This window comes from Tenrec ecaudatus, chromosome 5, assembly GCF_050624435.1.
Source record: "Tenrec ecaudatus isolate mTenEca1 chromosome 5, mTenEca1.hap1, whole genome shotgun sequence".
NCBI classification, from domain to species: Eukaryota; Metazoa; Chordata; class Mammalia; order Afrosoricida; family Tenrecidae; genus Tenrec; species Tenrec ecaudatus.
Genome location: NC_134534.1, coordinates 44449570 through 44474181, shown reverse-complemented (window position 1 = coordinate 44474181; position 24612 = coordinate 44449570). Strand labels below are relative to the sequence as shown.

Sequence of the window (24612 nt, the reverse complement as noted above, 5' to 3'; positions counted from 1 at the left end):
GAAACTGGAACCGGGGATCTCACAGGGAAAACACAGGAATGGAATGGGTCCTCTGGATCCCAAGATCCTTGTGCTGAACCTCTTCCATCAAAGTGCTGGAACTGTAACACCAGAGGGAATTTCAGGGGTGGTGGCTACAGAACCAAGAGCCACAATGGTGGGGTCCTCAGTCCACAGAATAAGTAAAGCCAAGGGCCTAAGGGCTGGTTCACTTGTGGCAGTAGTCAAGTGCCTACAGACAACTGCATTGGATACACGGGGTGTAATGACAGCTAGCATTGAGCACCTTTGGACTTGAGGCTTATAACAAAGTGACATGACCTTTGAACATTTACCAGTAACACTTAAAGAAATGTTGTAGTAATAGTGCACGGTGACCATGGTAATGGCGTTGCTGAGACCACAGGTCAAGGCCAAGGAATAGAGCTCTGCGTACAGATGAGTAGAAGCACGCCAGACTGAAAAACTTGGTCATTTGTGATGATAAACTGGAATCTGACTTCACTAATAACCCCACTGACTATAAATTGTGAGGTCACTGCAATGGCCCCACAGAGAAAGTGTCTTTGTAAAAAGGCAGCTGGTCAGAATTGGTATAAGGTTGTAAGGTGGAAGGTCTAATCCTGACCCGGAGGAATCAACCATGGGCTATAGTTGTACTCTCACCATTCCTTGTAAAATCACAGATGAGACATCACTTCTACACCAGGTAAAGAAGTTCCTTTATGTAGCCTTTTGTGATAGTTCGGATGGCTCTAGAGGGTCCCTAAACCAGGGGTGAAAAAACTTTTCTGCCAAAGGTCATTTGGTTACACATACCACCAGTCAGTGGCCATATGGCTCAAACACTGAATTCACTGATAGCTGAAACTGCTTCTTTGGTGAAGCATTTGATGTTAGCATTGATTTCTTGGACCTTTATATGCCAATTGATACAACATTCCTCACCCGCACCCTAAACCAAGGAGTTGATCTTTGCCATGATTTTCTGTCCTATGGGGTGCTACCTGCAGCTGGCTTGATACTGTGTCTGGTCCAGGGCTGCAGCCTGAGATTGATATACTCTTCAGGGATTGATTATGCCCAAGCAAATGAAGTCATTGTACACTGCATAAGTTACATTAGCCTATTAGGCAAATGAAGTATCCATGGTCATGAGGACCAGGCCAGTTTGAAACTAACTGCTTGGAGTGAGGCCATCCCTTAAGTGACAAGAAGTATACATGCAACCAACCTGAGGCCTTTCAGGAAAAAGACAGCAGACAGGAAGAAAAAGCAAGAACACTTAAGAGGAAGGAACTTCCTAAAAGAGCCTTACAACAGGTCAAGGGCTGTGGGCTGGCAGTGCTGTTGATGGCCCAGATGCAGACTTACCTGTCCTGACGATCTGGAGACCTTCTAGCCAGTCATTTTGTGATTGTCAACCCTAGCACCTATACCTGTGGTGATAATCCCAGTATTGGATTATCTGCTATGCAAATGAGCCAGGACTAAAGTGGATAGTCTTTAGCTAAAGGATGTGCCTCAATGCACAATTCATCTCCTTGGGGGTGTGGCTAGACATCCAGCTGTTAGTGGCTAGTTCCATAGGAGGTAAGGCTTTGTATTCCCATAGTTAGTCTCAAACCAATAGGGGCAGTCCTACCCTATGCTATAAGGCATGCTATGTATTGAATTAGCTTGATGGCAGTTTTTAATGGTATGCAAATTAGCTATCTTTGATATGTATTAAAATAAGAATTTATGGTTTTAAGCTGATCCCTTAATAGGCAAACCACCAGCTGCCTGCCCTATTGAGACTAGATCTGACCAGCCCAAGGTGTACAGAAATAGCCAAAGTAACCTCTACTTAATATTTGGTTATAAGCTAAAGATCACACCTGTAAAAGAATCATGAATAAACGCAATCTTTGTGACCCCAACCCATACCTGCTTCCTGACTAGTGCTGACTCACCTTGTGAAGACCATCAGATGCGTTACTGCCCAAAGGAAAACTGCTGGCCCAAGACTCAGATAGCCATCTTGACCTGTGATGGATCCGTTTGCCTCCACATGACTTTCAGTTCTTGGGACAATGAGCCCATTACCTGCCCTAATTCACCAGCTTCCACAAACGTCCCAGTCTACAAGCCTGATTTGAAGTGAAGATAATTCTCCAGACATTTGAACTTCAGACTTAAGGCTTGCCAACTTCTACCGATGAAAGAACCATTTCTTTGACCACTGAAGGATTCTGTGAGATGTCACGTCAAGTTGTAGAACCCAGAGAGGGGTGACCTGAGGGGGAAGTGGTTGAGAGCACAACTAAAGGAACAGGAGAGCACTTGGGCCAAGTTGGACATCTGAAACACCTTTAACTTTCACCTCATGGAAACCAGCCTTGTACTAAAATTCTGCTAAGAAATTTATGCAGGAGCAAGAGATTTGTCCTTGGAACTGAGAAGCCTGGCCTACCAAGGGCTCTGGCTTGCAAAGCTATAGAGGGCTTCCCTGCTTGTGTAGTCCAGAGTAACTGAGGAAGTTCTGTCTAAAAATAGGGGGTAAGGGGTAGAGGGAGGAGTTATGCTGGACACTTGAATGTCCCAAATTTTGTCTACATGCTTCCAGACCCCAAGTTGAACCTTGTTCCATGTATTAAACCACCTAACTCTTAAAAATGGGCTGTGTGGCCCCTGCAATAAATTAGGGTTTCCAGCAAAGGTGAGTGAAAGGCCTGCAGGTATTGAGGGTTTTTTTTTAAGTATGCCACATCTTTTTTCTCATTGTTCCTCATAAAGTTGGACAAGTACTACTGCTACCACCATTTTACAATCTCAATTCCTAGCCTTTAATGTAGTGCAAAACAGTAGCTAATTTTTGGTACAAAAATAAAGTTTGCAGAGTTCTTTAGTAACTAGTCGATATATTAACAGTGGCAAAGATGTTTCAAATTGGTAGGGATGTACACAATGATCTGGTTTGCTGAATTTGCCAATTGCCAATAAATGTCCCTACCACAACCATATTATAAGCAAAATTGCCAAGTGTAAATTAGGAGCCATTGAGTATAGACTGATAAGCACCCCTGTGATCAGAGTAGAAATGTTGCCATGTTGCCCAGCGCTATCACTAGGTCTTGCTCTTGCAGGGCCACTGAGTAGTAGCTTCTAATCAACTTCTCAGATGGCAGCTAATGCTCCACCACTGCACCACTAGGTTTGGAATATAGCCAGCATCTTATGTAGGAGGGGCTTCAAAGTTTTTGTGGACAGAATTAAAAGATAGTTTTCTTTTCCCACCTTTGAAGTCCCCCTTTCTTTATACAAAGGGGTACCCCCACCCCACCCCTCCCCACCCCCAAAACAATACTCATTTTTATGACACGAGGATAGTGCATTTGGAATTCCTTCCACCAGGTCAGACTGTTTACCAACCTTTCTATTTAGCAATTCTGAAGATTGCTGAATAGTGTGCGACAAAAAGAAGCCTGATTGTGACTGACACAGGCTGGTTTTACCACTATAATTCACCTGGTTCACAAAGCCATCTCAGTGCACCAGTTTTTTGCCAAAAAAAACAGCATGTCTCTCTCTTACCCTACACACCTGACTAACCAGACCTTGCTGTGGTTTTGTTTCCACAAATGATGAGACATGAAAGGACGATTTGAAGAAGAAAAAAGCAGAAGTGAAGAAAAAAACGAGGTGCTATTAGCCATCCTAACAGATGAGTTTGAAACAAGTTTTTCCAAGAATGCTATCACAGATTTGACCAATGTATTAACTGAAATGGAAAATACTTTGAAGGTGTTGTTTTTTGTTAAAAATTAATTTAAATACATAGCTTAAAAAAACTGGGTTTTTTGTGTGTACCTCCCTTTTGTACACCATCACTTCACCAAATTCATTGTAGTAGTTTCATGTCCTCATTATTTTGAACCTCAGCTTAGTTTTATCTGATATGCAATTGTGAAGACTTGTTCCTTTGAACATTTAAAATTATTTTGTTCACTGGGTTTCTTTGGCTAGACAAGCAGTTTAACATTCCTCCTACTACTTGTAACCATACTGGCTAAACAAACCATAGGGTGCTTATTAAACCAAATTTAGCCATTCAAGCTACTAGCAAGTAGAATACTTAAAATACTCAAATTAAATTCAAAGTTTTACTCCTATTTGTTCAGCAGGGGTCCTCAAACTTTTTAAACAGGAGGCTAGTTCATGTCCCTCAGAGCGTTGGAGGACCGGACTATCGTTTAAAAAAAAACTATGAACAAATTCCTACGCACGCTGGACGAGTTGGCTGCTAAGGAAGACAGGCAGCCGTGGCAAAAACACCCAGCGGGCCGCATGTGGCCTGCGGGCCATAGTTTAAGGACCCCTGGTGTACAGCATCTGAATCAAGGAATGGAGGTAAAAAAACTTTATAATGTAAACTATGAAAGGGCCAACCAAATTCAACTAATGCTTGAATGATAGCGAGCAATTTACTATGTAAAACAGAAGCCAAAATATAGGAGAAACCCAGAGTATACAAAAACTTTTAAAGTCATTTTGTATTAACAATCTTTGAGCACTCTAAACATTTCAAAGGCTATTTTTGGATTAAAATGAGGGTTAAAAAATTACTTTTGAAAATAGTATGCTTTCACTAAAATTAAGAATACCATTTACAAAACGAGGCAGCAAAAAAAGCAAACTGGCTCTACAATTTACCTGACTTTAGCCTTAAAACTTACCTCCCCCTGTGAAATGAGGTAAATAAACCCTGTGCTTAAGGAGTATTAGATTATACCTGCAAAGTAATTACAGTATTCATAGTAACTGTCCAATAGGTATCGTGGGAAGAAAATAAAATCCATTACAATATGTAATAGCAAAGCCTATTAAAATTTAATCTTTCAAAATCTTAAGTCTTTTTAAGTTTTTAAACTAATGAGATGTATTCAATCCCTTTTGGTAGGCATCGTAAATTCCAACAGCTGTGCCTGCAGTTATAATCCCATTTTGGAAGAGCCACTATAGTTTATGTACCACCTTCAGTTTACTAGAAACTGTGACTTAACCCTGTGTCTTCTTTGTGGCTTCAGTAAACTAAAAAACCAAACCTCCATTAAAGCTTTTCCCCTTAGTGACCCATTTCCTGACATACTTGGCTTTCATGTCCCTCACCGTTGGCTCTCGAGTTTCTACCTACCACCTGACCTGGTTTCCCTAAGTTTTCAAAACCTCGTGTATGAGAAGGGTCAGAACAATTCTGAACTTCCGGTTTGGAACTAATAGCACCCATAACCATGTAGTCTTCCTTTAACTTTCTGGAGATTGCAGAGAACTACAGAATCCAGGGGCCAGAAGGAATACTAAGAGGAAGTACAGGGGTGGGGGTAGAGTGGTATAGTATTTTTGCTTAAGATGGACACTTGGGATATCTCTAATCTCCACCTTCTTGGGACTCTGCTGGTACTAATTCTTCTAAATTATTATTACAACGACTAAATAAAAAACTCAGTTAATTTGTATTAATAAATCAGAAAATCTATCCATTTATGATTCTTCCCACTCGAAGCCTGGGAAAATGCCTTTACATTTCTAATTAATTCTTTAAAGAATATTGAGTTAAACTCAATTTACTTGATGAGATGTTGAAAATTTCATATTTACATACATTATTAAACCCTATTTAAGGTTGTTTGGTTCCTCCTACTGTATTATTTAATGTAGCTGTTGAAAAATTTCACAATACCCAGCGGTAATTCTTTTTTTTTTCCTTCTTATACAAATACAAATTGGTTTATCCATTCAGTTCCAAGTTTTTATTTTTACAAAGATTTGCAAAGTTATGAACATGGAAATTGTAGCATCTTCGAAGCTTACTTTTCACATAACTGAGATTCACAGTCAATTATTAATTATTAACTATCATGTACTTAACAGAAGAAACACAGTAATATCCCAAAAGGGGAAGAAGGCATTCAGTTCACAGGCAGGTAGCAATGAGAATGCCAAGCCTGAACACTCACTGACTATTTTCTTAGTTTGAGTAAAAGATGGAGACTACAGGATAGGAACCAAAACTAATATAAAACATATCTTCCTTATATACAACTACTTTGTACAAATCTTGAGGTTTATCCAATACATCTATCAGAATGAACTCAAGTGCTCCTAAGGAAAGTGTACATACTTTTACATCAGAAAAAGTGTGTGGTAGTTTGCAAGCAAAAAGAAACCTAAGGACTACATTCTACTATTTACATTTGTTCTATTCACAGTTCAAACAGAAATGTTTTTCTTTAGATAATTAAACTTAAAAAATACATTTTACTGCATCAATACTGTTGGGAGGTTGTTTCTGAATTTTAAAATGCTCCCTAAAGCAAAATTAACTTAACTTTTCGTGGGCCAACTGGCCTATCATTGAGATCTTTAATAGCAGCCATAGCTTCATTATAGTTTATCATAGTAACAATGGCTTCCCCTACCGGCAATCCTTTCTCATTATACTGGATTGAAACGGAATCTGGTATGACTTTATAGCCATGAAAAAAGTCTAAAATTTCATTAACATTCGCTTTAAATGGAAGATTCATTATCTTAACAGGAGTTATTCTATCTGAACCACAATTTAATTTTGGTTCAGGCATAAATCTCTCCTCAGGAAAAGCCCCCATATTACGCTTACCAAAATCAAACTTGCCACTTTCTGGGCGACCAAAATTCACAAAAGGGCGATGGCTTCTAAAATCATCAGGTGGGTTTCTAAACTCTTCACCAGGTGGTCTAAAATGATCAGCTAGTCTGGGACCCTCCTCCTGTGGTCCCCCAAGATCCTCCTCAGGGAGCTGCCTGAAATCTTCATCAGATGGACATGGGAAATCTTCTTGGGGGCTCCTGAAGTCCTCATCAGGAGGGTGCCTAAAATCTTCATCCGAAGGGCCCCTGAAGTCTTCATCTGGTGGGTGTCTGAACTCTTCCTCTCGGGGGCCCCGAAAATGCTCTTGGGGTGGTCGCCGGAAATGCTCTTGAGGTGGCCGCCGGAAGTGTTCCTGGTGTTGCCGACGAAAGTACTCCTGGGGTGGCTTCCTGAAATGCTCCTGAGGTGGGCGCCGGTAATGCTCCTGGGATGGGCGCCGGTAATGCTCCTGGGATGGGTGCCGGAAGTGCTCCTGGGGTGGGCGGTGGAAGTCCTCCTCAGGAGAATGCCTGAAGTCCTCCTCATGGTATCGCCTGAAGTCCTCCTCATGGTATCGCCTGAAGTCCTCCTCAGGTGGTCTTCTCCAGTCTTCATCAGGTGGTAGTCTATAGTCTCCTTCAGGGGGTTGCCTCCAGTCATCCTTGGGAGGACGTCTGAAATCCTCCTTGAGTGGCCTTCTCCAGTCTTCAGAATATCGCCTCCAGTCGTCCTCCCTAGGGCGCTTAAAGTTATCCTCAGGAGGCCTTCTGAAGCGCTCCTCCCGAGGGCGCCTGAAATCATCTGGAGGGCACCTGAAGTCCTCTGGGGAGTACCTGAAGTCTTCTGACGGGTGCCTAGCAGGTTCTCTGAAATCTCCCTGGGGATGCTGGAAGCTGTCCAGGTTTCTCTTGTCCTCCAGTTGATGTCTAGTAAAGTTTTCAAAAGAGTCAACTGAATATTCCAGTGGTTCTTTTGAATCAAATGAATGGGAATGATCATCTCTACCATGTGATTGTAAACGATCTTGCATATTCTCATCGGACATCATGGGAAAATCTATACCAAATTCCAGCATTTGTGCCTCAGATATAAGTCTCAGCAATACCTCTGTCCCCAAAAATCTTCGCCGGTTTAAACTTTCAGCTTTCATGGCTTCTTCTTCTGATCTAAATTTCACCAATGCTTCGCCCAAACCAACTCCCTTGTCATCATAAAACAAGTAAATGTCATCATCTGTAAGAGCAAAGTCTGCAAAAAACTTCTGCACTTCAACTTTTGTGACATCAAATGGAAAATTTCTTATATATATGCAAAGCTTTAGACCAGGATAGCCTTCTTGAGAATATTTCTGAGAGACATGGCCAGGTCTCTCTTTCTCTATTGGTTTTTTCATTTCGTAATATTCCATTAATTTCAGCATTCTTTTTTTAGAAATCGGGTCAATGTAAACAGGACGGTACTGTACAACAGTCTTGTGCAACGCTAGAGCAGAATAAAAGTCTCTCAGAGTCTTGAACATCACCAATGCATGCCGTGTCCTTTTGTCACCCTTATATAGGAAAGTAATCTGTTCATTACTCAGATCGGTATCTCTAAAGAAATTTTTAATATCTCTTTTGGTAATATTTAGAGACAGATTTTTTAAGTGAACATAATTTCCAACAGGGGAACGAGAACGAGTTCTCCTGGGAGATCTTGAATGTGACCGCTTTCGAAAATGTCTATCACTAATTCCTCTTGGTGGAGAAAGTTCTTCAGAAGGAATGCCATCCAACTTTCCACCACACTGAGTCCACTGTTCATCTGAACTCTGCATTACTTCTATAAATCTTGAACCCATGAAACTTCTATGGCATTTAAGACCTCCTGAAGCATCAATACAGGAAGCAAATTTTACTATGGCATCACCATTATTTCGGCCATCATGATGTTTTAAGAAAATTACTCCATCCACACATAAACCAGCAAAAAAGACGCGTACGTCATCTTCATTTACTAAGTAAGGCAAACCCCGCAGAAATAAGTAAGGATTTTTGGCTCTCACTGGCCGTGTCCTTCTTGACTTTAAATCATCACGTTCTGTACCATTAGTATGAAACTCAGCCTCTAAATATCCAGAATTACTCGCATCTTCCTTAATTTCCCCTACAAAATTAGACATTGTGCCAGCCCTTGCTCCGCCAGATCCTGGTCGCTCTCTTCCTGTACGAACAGTTCTTTTCATGTCTATAATCTTCTGCATTTCTGCCCTGCTACTAAGGAAGAGCTCTACAGAAGAATCCTTGATAAGTCCTCCTGAACGGCTTACGGCACGTCTTGCATCTTCATCTGTTGCAAAAATAATAAAAGCCTCCCCAACTTCCCCTCCAATTATATGCACTCCTCCATCAGGAATAGTCAATCCCTTGAAGAACTGACGGATATCCACAGGCCCCGCAACAAAAGGAAGCCCCAGTAAACGGATGACTACAGCCATGCTGAGCTCAAACAACAGCAATAATGACCTGCAGACAAAAAGGTACACATAATAGCAAATCTTATTTTTGAAGTACCTTATCCCAAACTAAGCTTAATAATTACATATCTCCTATTTCCTCCAGAATTTATAAATACAACAAGATACAAATTCACAAAAATAATGATCCTAATTCCTGAGAAAACAAAGAATAAATTTTCTCCCATCTAAACATACAATAAACAACTACCTTGAAGAAACATTTCATATCACTTTTCCTATACGGTATAAACATCAAAAATTTCAAATCTTCCCTTCTAAATATGCCAAAGTTGCTTCACCACAAGACCAAGCTATTTTCAGATTCACTTAGCAACATACTATCTACTGAAACTTAAGAAATTTGTGGATTAAAAAGTTTACAAACCATGAATTTTCATTATTTAGAAAAGCCATCTATGGTCACTATATGATTTCTGCCTGTGAAAATAAATTTGTCTACCACTAGCACATCACTGGCCAAGACATAAAGACAGTAACTATTTATACTCCAAAAGTACTGGTCTATTTTGTACGTGGGTCTTTTTTGTTTTGAGGTGTTTTTTTTTTTTCCAAGCCTCTGTAAAGCTGTAAGCTCTATATATCTTACCTTTTAAAATTTCTTGGGAGACCTGTTAATTCTGTAAAATCCACTTAACTGTGGAAAGAAAATGAAATATAATTAATCCTTGGCACCTTGTAGTTGATCTCAAATAACTCCAGATTAGGGCATCCATTTCAGAATGGAATACAAACGAACAACAAAAAAAAGAAAACCCCAAACTGTGCTGACAGCCAATTCCAACTTAAAAATCATCCCGTGTGTTATAGTGTAGAAATGCTCCATAGATATTCTTGGTTGTAATCTTCCTGGAAGCGCATCACTCAGGTTTTTTCTTCCAAATCACCAAGTGAGTTTGAACCACCAACCTTTAACCTTTATAGTAGATGAGCACACACCAACTGTACCACCCACGACCCAACCAAAGCAATGTATAAAGAGCTGCCATTGAGCGAATTCAAATTCATAGTGATCTTATATAAGGTTCCCAGGCTTGCAAGAGCAGACAGCTTCATCGCTCTCAGGTAGAGCAGCTGCTGGGCGGCCACCAGTATAAGGGACCACAATTATGGGCATCACAAAACAGTCTACTTTGTTTCAAGAAGAAATTCATTATTCTTCATCTACAGCAAAAAGGTACGAGAAATGCAAACTCCAAAATGATACCTGCAAATGCTTTAAAAACAAAAACTCGCTGAAAACGAATACAAAATGGCTCTAACAGAGTACATTTAATTCTATCCTTTAAAGGCTATGTATTTCACTTCATACAAATTAAGATCCACCAAAAAGACCACTTTACACGTAATAGGAAATTTAAAAATACTCAAAACCATTCCATTACTTCCACTCATAAAAAGACCACTTAGTTCATTATCGATACCCAACTTCTCTGCCATCTTCATCCCTTACAAAACATAACATCAAATCAAATGTAAGGTAGTCACTCGAAACTGTATAATTACTGAATATAACACCCAACATTTGAAGCTAAAAAAATATTTTTAAGTTGTCAAATCTCAATGAACTGTTCCTCCCAAGTCAGTGCTGATTCATAGTGACCCTATAAGGATAACGTAGAATTGCCTTGTGAGTTTGACTGTTAACCCCTTATAGGAGTAGAAAGCTTATTTTTTTCCCCAGAGCAGCGACCACTGACCCAACACATAACCACTATGCCACCAGGGCTCCCCAACAGGCAAAGTAGAAAAGTAAAAATACATTAACCTAGACTATTAGATTACCAGTTTTTACTACTGAAAAAAACCTAAGCTTTTGTTTCATTTAGGAAAATACATCTAATACTTTGAAAAAGGCTGTAAAATATTCAATGAAGCCTTCCCAAATTACCAAGTTTTAAATCTGCTGAATTACCAGCTATGCATTTATGCTTTTATATGTGTACTTAATTTAGTACTTTTACTTTCTTTTACTGTTGCTTTTTGTTTTTAAGTATCACTGTTGTACGAAGGGGGATTTGAAGACATTCTTTGGGTCTACAAGGTTTACTTTCTGTTAAAACAGACCCATAAACCAAACCTTTCTCAGAAAATAAGTAGCACCTGCTACATCCCAATTTTCAATGCCAATTTACTTAGGTTTACTATAAAAGTATTTTGATCGCACCACCCCAAAAAAGGGCGCAAATGCAATTCCTTTACCATTTCAGCAAAAGCTATTCAGTAAATGGCTTTTGGAATAGTCCAGATTCAAGTTCCAAAGCTCCTTCCTATGCAACTTGCTTAACATATTTCTAAAAGCAGGATCTGGTATAATTCTGTGCCTAAATTCTACTTTTAAAAGTTGAAGAGGGATTTATCAATATACATCAATCTACAAATTTTAAAAATTAGGGGCACCCCCAATAAAATGATTTAATTTTTTAATAAACTAGGGACAAACGTTTCAAGAAATACTTAATTACATGTCAAATTCAAAAACTCCCTACAAATTAATTTATCCTACATTTAAAAAACTTATAAGTAGTCCCCTAATTCCACTTCAAGCAACTATGTAGTTTATGGTAATTTCCCAACATTAAAGCTAATGCTTAAACTTATAATGGCCTTGACACAGGCTAATGTCCATTTATTCCTTCAGTAACTAGGCACATCTAGAAAGCACTGGGAAAGAGATCAGCTCTCAAAATGACCACTTCCGCTAGGATCCCAATGTACTACTTTCTTAAACAAGTTCCCTAAAAAATGCTACTCAGAGAAAAGGAAACTAAGCATAACGCCAAATATACAAAATACCCTAAAGCACCCGTGACTTCAATTTTTGCCACAAACGCTGCGACATTCCACTTCCTCCATTTAAAGATAGTGATCTGCTTAAAATCTATGGGAGAAAAACGGATACTCAAAAGCTCCCCGCGACTGAAAGTAGTAAGCTCACGTTAGATACATTTGATTTTACCCATAGATTCAACCCACTTAAGTGAAATACGCATCTTCCAGTTCAGACTATGATGGCAACATGGGAAGGAGGCTGAGTTTAAAGATTTATCGCCGGGCCATTGGAATGATTTCTCAGGCTTGGTGCGAGAAGGCGTCTCGTTTTCTTGCGATTCTTGGACGGGCTGATGGTTAGCGCAAGCGAATTTTAAAGACGAGATTCCAGTGCCCCAAATCATCTCCCCTAAGGCAGTACTGAGTGTAGACAGGTGAAAAGGCGAAGGCTTGACGACACACACGGCGCGGTGATCCCCCGCACACACGGTCGGTGACGCCCATTCCACGCGGCGTACAGGCTTTGCCCCACATCCATCCTCCTCCGTGGCGGTTCCTCCGAAGGCATCGCGTCTACGGGCCGAAGCCTTGGTCCACACTCCCAGGGTCAGCGCTTCCGCCGTTCGCGCCGGGCCGGCGTCGCCGTGCGGATCCGACGCCGTCGCCAGGCCTGCGGCCACAATCCGCCTCCGAATGCACCTTAACCGCCCAGCCAGCGCGCCTTTCCGCCCCGCTGTCCCCAGGGCGCACATTCCGTCACCCTAACTCGTCAGCGCTGCCTGCCTCCCAGCCGGCCCCAAGCACTGCGCCCCCGCGAACCTACCGAGCCAGCCGCCACCACGGCCGTGACAGGCAGAGACAACACCCACGAAGCCCTCCGCAAAACCGCCGGGGCGAGCGCGAGCGCACGCAGCGCACCCCAGCACACGCGGACTGACGGGAGGCGGCGCGCCCCGGCGAGCAGAGCACCTGACAACAGGAGCCGCGCTAGGTGTGGCGCGGCCGCCGGCTCCGCCTGCTCTCTCCTTCCGGCCCCGCGCCGGGCCCTCCCCACGCCCCGGCACCCGGGGCGGAACTGCTCCGCACTCGGCACTACACACCCCCCACAGCGGTCGGGCACAGCACGCACGGCCGTGCGCTGGGCGGCACGCCTCGTCGCAGCCTCCCCGGACGCGGAGGGTCCTCAGTGAACCCCGAAGAAAATGGCGCCCGCTCGCTTCTGCGCTCCGGACAAACAGACGGCAAGCTCGCCCATGCGCTTTTCTGGCGTGACACCCCCCCCCCCACCGAGCGCCTCGGCCCGGTGTGCGCACGCGCCCTGCCGCAACTCGCTTCCGGAAGCTAAGGGGTGGGAGGCGGGGCCTGGCGAACGCGCCAACCCCTTCCGGAGTCGGCTGCGTTTCCGCGCCCGCTCAGGCGTCCGCCAATCCGGGGACTTCGACCCGGAAAACAGCGGGATTCAGAGCCTTGGCCGTCGCGGTTGGGACGCTGAGGGTTCCTTAACTGCCAAAATGTGATGGGCGTACGCTACCTCCGAGGTGCCGAGACGAAAAGAAAGTTATGCAAAAGGAAAATTAAATATTGTTCTGCCTTTTCAGCTGTGTTGCTGAAAGACTTTCGGTGCCACAGGAACGTTAGTCTGACCTGTTCCCCAGGGACAATGCTAACACCCTGGTGCTTAATCAATGCATACTGATTCCATTCTGTAGACAAAAACAACTGCGTGAATAAGTGCCTTGATCCATTTGGTGGTTCCCATCTCCGGCTTTGTGAAACAAGATCAGATGAGGTAGCCCTGGAAATTGGGAAGTGAAAAAGTGCAATGGCAGACATGTGCTAACAATCTTGTATTTGGTTTTATTTTGTTATTTGTAAATAACATGACAGCCTGACAAGGTATACAGCTACATGATGTATTTGTGAGTAGATTCACTAAGAAAGCAAAATCGAACTTTAAAAATACTGCCACTGGTGACGGGGAAAAAGGAATGAATTTTGAATTTCTACAAAATACCCATGTGTTAATTTTATGATCATATGTAGTAAGAGGTAATTCAAAAGCGGAAACAGTGGCTCCCAGGCTTGGGAAAATTTCATTTTTCTCATCTGTAAAACAGGATCGTAAGTACCAACTTCTGGGAGCTCTAAAAAATATGGAATGAATTTATGTAGCTATCTAAGCCTATAAAATTGTTAATGACTGGGTTCAAATGTCAAGGTGATCCATAGAGTTGCAAAGAGATCTCACCGTGGAGGGTTGGACTAACTGACTAGGTAACATGCTGATATTCCTCACTGTGGGGTACCAGCCTCCACAATATAAGGGACCCTGGGGTGGTTGTGTAATTGAGGGGTAAAATTAAAGAGATATCAGACAAAATAAAACATGCAAGTGCTCAACTCCGGACTGCCATGACTTCAGGAGCCAGATCTGCACAGAGGGAATATATTTCCAACTAAGGCTTCTATACACTAGGGACACACCAGTCTGTCTAAACATGCATAGGTAAATATGTGTAACAGGGAGAGTTATACAATAGGCATATTTGTGATAGGAAGACATGCACGTAACAAGAAGATAGCAACCTAACCTTGGTCCTCCCTGAGTTGTCTTAACCTTGGGTGTCTGGGCTCTCCTTCAAGGGCATAATCCATTATCCTTATCAGAAAAGAGTAGGGCCCTACTTAGGGTGGGACAGACTGTAGGGTCTGGTTGCTCTAGATGGCTGATAACCTTCAGACAGATAACCTTTAAGCAGTGGACCTCCAAGCATATAGTCAGTGTTTGCAAACAGCCCCTTAAGTTTGGCATAGAATACGGGAGGACAACCTGGGGAGTAACTTTTCTGTTTCCCACACCCCACAGCCTTAGGTTTGGTCCGTGCCTTGCAGGCTCAGAAAACTGATCTTAAAAGTTAACGGCTTTAAGGTTTATTATGTACAAGGTCCTGTGCATGCTTTTATTCTTAAAACTACCTCTTAAAGTAGGTACGATTTTCATAATTTACAGATAAAAGGGAACTGAGGCACAGAGGATTGCGCAACTTGTCTAAGGTCACTTTGCTAGCATAACATAAAAGTCAGGACTTGAACCACTACTCTCTCACACTGGGAGAAAGAGTCTTCCCACTGGAGCTGACTCCCTTTAAGCATGCATTGAGTACATATGAGGGGGTACCCCCCCAAAATGGGGAAAAAACTCGGGGCAGAGCTTTCTTAGTATGCACATTTCCCCTACTAGACAAGCATCAAGCAACATGTTCTGAGTGCGTTCACCCAGTGGTATTGCCTGGAAAGGGTCTCTATGGTCATAACGAATTTTTTCATGAAAGCAGTTTTGCTCAAACCTCATGTTTTGGGAGGACTGACTTAAGAGAACAGCATGCAGCTGTGAAATGTTGTTTCCTGCTCAGGAAAAATGCCGCAGAGACTGTTGTGATGTGGAACACAGCTTACAAGGACAGCGCTATGGGAAAAAAGTGGAGCAGTGGTCTTCTCATTTCAAAAAGGATGAATTGATGGCAAACCTCATTCTGGATGTCTGTCAACTTCTCAAAGGGATGAAAATGTCAACTCTTAGTGCCATTGGAGTTCATTCCACCAGGTCAGATTGTGAAGCAAGCTTTCTATTTAGAGGTTCTGAAAAGATTGCATAACAGTGTGCAACAAAAAGACCTGATTTGTGGCAGATGGGGGACTGGTTTTTCCAACTCGACAATGCACCTGCTCATACAGCCATCTCAGTGTACCAGTTTTCTGCAAAAAACAGCATGCCTTTCTTACCCCATGCACCTGACTCACTTGACCTCGCTCTGTGCGACTTCTTTTTGTTTCCACGAATGAAGAGGGGCGTGAAAGGACAGCGATTTGATGACTTAGAAGAGGTGAAGAAAAAAACGAGGGAGGTGCTATGAGCAAGCCAGATGAGTTTTGAAAAATGTTTCCAAGAATGGAATCACAGATTTGACATATGTATTAAATGTAATGGAGAGTACTTTGGAGGTGATAGGTTGCTTTGTTAAAAAAAACATGGCTTTGAAAAAAATCTGGTTTATTTTGGGTACTCCCCCCTCATAGCTCCATAGTATAAATACTAATTCAATACTAAATAATTTTGACAGAAAGATTATGAATACAGGGAGTTATTTCCACCGAATGCCTACACTAAATGAAAATTATCTGGCCGTGCCACAAGAATGGGGTTTGAAAGATATCAAGCGCGCATTAGAAACCTATGGGGACATGCACCCTAGGCACCGGTAACATAAGTCACACATGCGCCAAAACTCAGCCTCTAAGATCTGCCAATACCCTCAACCACACCCGCCCCCCCCCACCCTCTCACCCTCCCCCCCTCCACACACACACACACATGGGGATAGGAGCGGATAAAAAGCACAGACTGAAGGCAGCCTCTCTTTCAGGTTGGAGGACAGGACTTCTTCCCTTTATGCTTCTGGCACTCGTTTAACCACATGGCTTTTTGAGCGCTCATGAAGCAGCCATTTTCCCTTGAAAACTCTCCCCAGGCCCCTGTCAGGTGGCCTTACACACTTTCCAGAGATAGCATGTGCTACCTATCTGAGATTATCACTCGAAAATTCCCTTTCCCTCATAAAAGTTACTTGGATTACAAAAGTGCTTCAGCAACATGACTTCTGTCAGCACTGAGAAGGAAGAACCAGGAAAACCCATCTCAGAAATCTAACAATTGAACAACTTATGAGAAGAAACATTAGTAGCAGCATCCCAAGATTCAGATCAGACAGACAAGCATTTTCCTGGCCTATAAATCCCAGCTACATCACAAATTCCTTATCCTTAGATTTCTCCATGTGAAAAATGAAATAATGCTCATTATAAAGGGCCATTGTGCGGGTTAATTGTAAAGCAGTTATGCAATTCCTAACATACAATTCCGGAAAAACTTAAGAGATCAGGGGGAACCAATTACAAGGATCTACATATAACCTCCTCTCTGGGGATGGACAACAGAAAAGTGGGTAAAGGGAGACATTGGACAGTGTAAGATTTGACAAAATAATAATTTGTAAATTATCAAGAGTTCATGAGGGATGGGAGTGCAGAGAGGGAGGGGGGAAATGAGGAGCTGATACCAAGGGCTCAAGCAGAAAGGAAAGGTTTTGAGAATCAAGACAGCAAAAAAATATAAAAATGTGATTGACACAATGGATGTATGTATGGATTGTGATAAGAGTTGTACGAGCCCCCAATAAAATGATTAAAAAAACAAACAAAACTTAGAGATCAAGAATGCTGACTTAGGAATCAGAATTTCATAGTTCAAAACTGAATAGAACTACTGGCTAGCTGTATCACTGAAATTCTTGAACCTCTATTCATATACCAAATGAAGATGTTAATAATAAGGTTGTTAAAACATAAAATGAGCTATGTATGTGAAACACTAAGGCAGGAGTGCTCACACTTTTTCAGCATGCAAGCTACTTATAAAATGATCAAGTCAAAATGATCTACAAAACTGGAAAACATGTTTATTTATTGAATACATTTATTCGTAAATGCATGGAAAATTCTTTATATGTACAATGTATGTTTATGTACCTTGCATAACCGCATGAGTCCATATTGCACAACACAATTAACTTTGTACATTTTTTGTCATGATCTGAGTTTACTCTGATGACTTGCACTGAACGGAATGAGCCAGGGACAGTAGCTGCTGACAGCCAGCCTCAAGCACACTTCCGAATGATTATCAGTCATGGTGGAACAGTACTTGGACTTAATGATCTTTATGTGGGAGAAGCCTGACTCACATAAATAAGTAGAGCCAAATAATGCAGTCAAGGAGGCAGCACATGTTCTCATGTTTGGGTACTTTCCCTCTGTGAGTACGTTCCAGAACTGTTCCTGCGCTCTGGACTTGAGCTGAATGTCGGCTTGTAGCGTCAAAATCCCCCATTCCGTATGAAAGTGCTACGTTTTTGTCTTCTAACTTGGTCCAGCTCCCAGACTCACTTATACCCTTTCTTAGGTTTAAGAGGGAAAAAAAAGGTCTAAAAATTGATGATAACTTTGCTTGTCAGTTTTGCTGCACTTAGCGCATTTGTTTGCACATGCATTTGACACCTAAGACTGCATCTGGTTGGCTGTGTTGTATATTAATTGAGGGGATTGATGATAGGCTTAAGTCTGTTTTTTTAATGCCTTGCGATCTACCTACACTACATTTGCGACGGACTAGTAGATCGAGATCGACATATTGAGCACCCCTGCACTGAGGTATGTAGAGAAGTGCCAAGCATGGAACATATTAAACAATCTTACATATGCCTTGCATGCTCTTTTCCAATTTGTCCCAATGCAGTGGTCATCGTAGACATCTATACAGCCCCTAGTATTCACAAAAACACAGTTTAGAAGTCTGATCAAGGGAAAGAGCCTGGTGTATGACAGAATTCAGATTCAAGAGACTTTACAGAATCATCAAAAGAGTGGTGTGGGTGAAGGGAAGGTGAGGGAGAAAGGGGGAACAGATTACAAGGATCTACATATAGCCTCCTTCATGGGGAAGGACAGCGGAGAAGTGGGTGAAGGGAGATATTGGACAGTATAAGACATGACAAAATAATAATAATTTATAAATTATCAAGGGTTCATGGATGAGGGGGGAGTAGGGAGGGAGGGGGAAAATGAGCTGATACCAAGGGCTCAAGTAGAAAGCAAATGTTTTGAGAACAATGATAGCAACATATGTACAAATGTGCTTGACACAATGGATGGATGGATAGATTGTCAGAAGAGTTGTACGAGCCCCCAATAAAATGATTTTTTTTAAAGAATTGAAGAGGAAGGCCAACATTCCAACATGGATAATTTTTTACCTGTATTAAACATGAGTGTAGACTTCCTAGTACAAAAGATGGAGACTTAGATCCTAAACACTCTCATTGTTATATTTTAATAAAAGAGACATGCAAAAAAGGATTCTGTTTTGCTATTAAAGCTTTGATCCCTAACTCTAATGTCTAGTGAACTTGTTATGGTGGGTCTCAGGCTGACTCTATTCCAATTTTCGTGGGAGAATTCTGCCAAGCGACACAGCATGCAGCAAAGCATAGGAAAATTTTACTGGACATAAAAGTACAGAGATTCACTACAAAGCTTGAAAAGTTTTAGTAAACTTGATAGGCAGCTCAGGAAGGAAGTCTGAGTACCCTACCTGCCTGGTAGGTTTTTCTTTTTTGTTTGTTTGTTTTGTTTTTCTTTTTATAGTCCTATTTCCTAACTTAGGGGTTTGTTTTGCTGGTTAATTTGTCATTCTCGGTACCAGGTTCCCTTTCCTTCCTCACCCTGGCTTAAAACTGACAACCAACTGCTCAGGACGCGATATGCAAGAGGACGTCTCCTTCTGCACGGGGTTGCTTTCTTTTGGCTGCCCTTCAGTGCCTGGTCTGCGCACTCAATGGAAGAAGGAAGAGGAACACCTACAAACCAAAAAAGCCAACTCCAAGGACTGAGAATCTAAGAGGGGATGCAAAAATGTAAAATTTAAAATACCATGTCATGTAGACAAAAAAAGAAGAAAGAAAGAAAAGAAAAGAAATTCTGTCCTTTAGGACATTGTGGCCCTGTTCCCAGGGATGAGATGAAGGAAGAAAACATTGAACTGCCTTTAGTTTGGAAGATGGCAATAACTGCAGAATCAGGGAAAAAGTAAAGTTTTAATTTATTTCCTTTTCACAGATATGAATTAAGCATTTACAACATGTTATGTACATCACCAGGTGGTAAAATGAACGTGACCTTGGCTCCCAAGAAGATCCAGCAGGTCTTCCTCCAGCAGATGAAAGGAAAAACTAATGGGTTTCTCAGCTAGACCTGAGTACACTAGGGATACTTACCCACTGCCATTGAGTCCATTGCCACTCAGAGCAGCCCTGTAGGGCAGAGTAGAACTGTTTAAGGTTTCTGAGACTGAATCGATGGAAGCAGGCAGCCGTATCTTTCTCCTGTGGAGTAGTTGGTGGGTTTGAACCATTGCTCTTGCAGCGAGTGACCCAATGCTTAACCCATTGTGCCACCAGGGGCCTGACAACAAGATTGTGTTCTATAAAAGAGGTATCCTGTACTGTGAAAGTATTTTCTAGGAAGACCTGGCCTGGTCAGAGAAGAAAGGCTTTTCCTAAACGAGTTCATTTGTTTTCTAGCGGAAAGACCCATTTTTAACGTGAACGGTAATCTTTAGCGTAGTCTGACTTATTCCTGTAGCCTCTCACTATCATCGATTTGCATGTACCTACAAATTTAGGAAGCACAGAACTCTTTCCTTCCTTCCTGTATCAACACGGTCGCTCTCATACCCCACAGCACACTGAATGATTGTCCTCCAGGAGGCAGGGACAGGTGAAAACAGGCATGGTACATTGAAAAGAAAAAGCCTGAAGTGAATGATGAAACTGGATGAAACCCATTGCCTTCTTCCCGACTAAACTGGGAAGCTAGATTTAAATTCTGCAGGGAGATTTTCTCCCACCCTGGGGAAGTGGATACTCACCAAAGAAGAACGTTAACATGAAGAATCTTCTTTGAGACTGCTCACACAAACCAGCCTGCACATTGTAACCCAGTCAATGAGCCCTGCCTGCACTTGCATAGCTTCCAGACAACTAGGAGCACCACTCCAATATGGGAGGAGATCACAAAAGGTCATCAGATTTATGAGAAAAACTATTAATACAAAACATAATTTTGAAAAAACATGTTGCAGGCTGAAGGAAACTTTGAAACACTATAAGTACTGACCTCAAAAAATTTCATGCATGAAAGAATAATAGGATACTTTAAATTGTAATCACAAAAGGAACTGACAAATTAAAATTAGAATAACAGAAATGAACATTTCAGTAGAATGGTTGACAAATGATGCTCAGAAAGAAGAGTAAAACCAAATAAAAATGGACCAAAGAAGATAGAAAAATGGCCAATAAACATAAGCAAAGACACTCAGCCAATCACAGCCATTGAATCTATTCAGATTCATAATGGTCCTTTACGATAGGGTAGACCTGCCCCATGTGTGGGTTTCTGAGGCTGTAACTTTAAAGGAATAGGATGCCTGTTTCTCTTCCTCAGAAGAAGGACTGGTGGTTTTGAACTGCCGACCTTGTTGTTAGCAGCCCAACATGTAACTGACAGCAACCTGAAAATAACACGTGGTGAGCAACCGGCGAAATTGGCACCCCCATGCTTTAGTGGTGGAAATGTCAAATGGTGCAGCCTTTGTTGAAATCAATTTGCTATTTCCTTAAAAAGTAAGTACACCACTGCCTGGATGCCCTTGAAATCTTTCTTAATTGAAGAACCAATATTAGATGATCCTGCTTACATGAAATGTCTGAAATAGGCAAAGCCACAGAGACAGAGAGATTAGAGGTTATCACGGGCTGGGCAAGGGGAGGAGGGAAAGTAGAAAGAAGGGGGATGAGAGAAACCGTAAGGAAGCCCTATGTTAAACTCGCCCTTTCTGCTGACTAAAAAAAGAACAGAAATCCCGGGGGGAGAAGTAAAGAAGTGGAGCAAGGTTAGTGTTCACAGTAAGGTTGGTTTTCACAATATGCAAAGAGAGGCCAGTTCTGAGAAATGTAGGAAATCCTTTGGAAAGACTGAGTGTGTAAATGGAAGGCCAATAATTTAGGGGTTCTGAAGGAGGAAACCGTAAAGCTTTTTGACCAAAACTGTATGATTAAATTTAGACTGTTCTTTTTATCCAATGGCCTGCCTGGAATGAAATGTTTGTTCCCCTGGCAAGTTCCAGTTATCTGGGTCTGTTGATTGCTAGGAGCCATAAATAACGAAAGGAATGTTTTCTCTGTAATGAAGCCCAGCTGTGGGAGGAAGGCATGCCCCCAAAGGGGGATCTTAACACACATTGGTGTGAAACACCGGAGTAATGGCCTTAAGAAATATTTCTTGCATAATAAGGGGATAGAAACAGATTTGAAGAAAAAATGTTATAAACTGTTAGCTCTTTATCTAACACCTCCTAGATAACCACTAAGCTTTCATTTACACAAGCTATGTCTAAAGGGCAAGCCTTGGTGCTAATTCATCACCAGCTCCAGCCTCGAAAGATGTACTCCATCAATAGAGACATCATTATGACTAGCTCTGGAGAGTATACATTGTAAACATTCTGATACCATGATTATGATTTTGAGAACACCACTGAAAACCTTTCCCCACCCAGGTTAATTCACCCTACTTTTGACCAGTATTAGAGTTTGTATTTTCAAGATGGCTGAAATGACAGTGAAGACTAGAAATTGATTTGGAGTCTACAAGTAGCTTTGGTCTTCATTGAATTCGGACCCTTCTACCAGCAGTATGAATGGCCTTGCCCGGAGGTAGTGAATCAGAGCGAATTACCATTACTGCCGTAGTTAGTGTAGGAATTTACCTGGTGTGCCTTTCATTAAAATTGGTGTGTTAGGGTCCCATGGTCATGAATCATATCCTGATGACCTTGATCATGATGGGGTGGGGGTGGGCATGTAAGAGTAAGCCTGCTATAAATTAAATACTAGAAATGTAACCAAAAAAACAAAGAAAGTTAAAATAGTTTGCTGAGATTTAGTGTGATAAAAGGGACCCAGGATATAACACACCACCCCCCTCCCACCTCAATAGTAAAAATTTCTTTTAAATCAGTTAGTCAAGGTTTCAGGAAAAGGGGATGCAGGGCCATTTAGGTAAGCATGGAGACTGAAACCTTAGTGGGTACCAGACTGACACCCACTGGAATAATGAAGACATTAATCAATAGTCTGATAATCCCTTGTAGAAATGTAAACTGTTTCCTTGCTCCCTTTTGTCCTTTGATCATTTTACAAATCTATTAATTACCTCCTGGGATTACTGCAAAACCTGTTTCTTGTCAATCTTAAGGTACATAACTTGCTGGATTGGGACTAAGTTCTGAAACAGTTCAGAAGTAGAAATCTGTTTCCTTCTGCCAACACTTATAGGAATAAACTTAGAATTCCTCAAATCAATCTGGCCTTTGTTTTGTCTATTGACAAATAAGGGAGGCCAGAGTGATGTTTTTTACATAAATGGAGGGAGAGATGAACATCAATAATCAACAAAACCCAAAAGGTTTAATATAAAGAAATGTGTTTTGTAAGTGTGTGACCCATAAACTGGCTCTGAAAGTGTGTAGTAACATAATCTGGTGTCAACTTGGGAAGGAGTGGAGTCTAGCCTGTCAATCAGGTCACAGCTTGATGACCTCATTTGGAAAGAAGAAGGAAAGAAATAGCTCGCTGGTGGTGGGACACACAGACACTCCCTGCAAGAGTGATGGAGTACCAGCCCTGCTCCATCTTCACCATTGTTCTTCTGTTTGAGCTCATTGTTACAGACAGTTGTCACTCCACCTCGTTGAGGGCCTTCTTCTTTGTCACCACCCCTCTACTTTAGCAAGCATGGTAATGTCCTTCTTCAGGGATGGTCTCTTCTGACAATAAGTCCAAGGTATTAAAAATTAAGTCTGGCCATCCTTGCCTCTAAGGAGCATTCTGGCAGTATTTCTTCCAAGACAGATTTATTTGTTCTTCTGTCAATCCATGGATAGCACTTTTAGAATTCTTCTCCAGCACTTCAATTAAAATGTTAGATTCTTCTTCAGTCTTCCATATTCAACCTCCAATTCTTTTGCTATATATATATATATATATATATATATATATATATATATATATATAAACATTTTATTACGGACTCATACAACTCTTATCACAATCCATACATACATCCATTGTGTAAAGCACATTTGTACATTTGTTGCCCTCATCCTTCTCAAAACATTGCTTTCCACCTAAGCCCCTAGCATTAGCTCCTCATCAAAGCCATTAAAAAAATCATTTTATCAGGAGCTCGTACAACGCTTATCACAAGCCATACATCAATTGAATCAGGCATGTTTGTACATATGTACATACATATGCAACATATGTATGCCCTCATTCTTTTCTAGACATTTTTTCTTTTCTAGACATTTACTTTCTATTGAGCCCTTGGTATCAGCTCTTCCTCCCCCACTTGTAGCACTGATTGTACATTATTATTTTCATATCTCACACGACCGCTGTCTCCCTTCCCCCATGCTTTCTCTTGTTCTTCCCCCTGGAGAGGGGTGTATGGTTATGTGTTGATAATTTCTCCCTTCCTCTTCCCTTCTTCCTCCTATCCTTCTGGTATCACTATTCCCACTCATGTTCCTGGATTCTGTGTGTGGTGAGCTCCTGTCCCTTTCTATACCTGTGTACATGTTCCCGTCTAGTCTGAATTGGGAAGCCGCACTGGGGTCATGGTAGTGGAGGTGAGGAAGCCTCAAGGAACCAAAGGAATATAGTGTTTCATTGATGCTTTTCTGCACCCTGGTGACTCATCCCTTCCTTGTGGCCCCTCTGTGGGGAGATTGTTCCACTGTCTACACATGGGCTTTAGATCTCTGCTCCAGCTCCTCTCGTTCTCAACAATATGATTTTGTTTGTTATGTGTCTGCTGATGTCTATTACCCAGTCCCTATGACTTCTTATGATCGCACTGGTGGTATGCTTCTTCCATGTGGACTTGTTGCTTCACTGCTGAAAGGTGGCTTGTGTAACGTCAAGCCTTTAAGACC

At 41.7% G+C, this 24612-nt stretch overlaps 1 protein-coding gene across 3 annotated transcripts; it reads right to left on the bottom strand.

Annotated features, from left to right (window-relative positions):
• Window positions 1-5687: 5687 nt before the first annotated feature.
• Window positions 5688-13203, bottom strand: RBM12B (RNA binding motif protein 12B). 3 transcript variants are annotated; one of them, XM_075549491.1, is made up of 3 exons: window positions 12763-13203; window positions 9757-9804; window positions 5688-9156 (listed from the first exon to the last, which is right to left on the bottom strand). In XM_075549491.1, exon 3 carries the CDS (start codon window positions 9126-9128, stop codon window positions 6351-6353), a length of 2778 nt encoding a protein of 925 aa, XP_075405606.1. In that variant the 5' UTR covers window positions 9129-9156; window positions 9757-9804; window positions 12763-13203; the 3' UTR covers window positions 5688-6350. The 3 variants fall into 3 exon arrangements, with proteins under 3 accessions (XP_075405606.1, XP_075405609.1, XP_075405607.1); XM_075549494.1 differs by having other exon boundaries at window positions 13040-13203; XM_075549492.1 differs by having other exon boundaries at window positions 9757-13203.
• Window positions 13204-24612: the final 11409 nt, after the last annotated feature.

Coding starts and splice junctions, on each gene's coding strand:
- RBM12B (XM_075549492.1), bottom strand. CDS start 9,128: ATGGCTGTAGTCATCCGTTTACTGGGGCTTCCTTTTGTTGCGGGGCCT.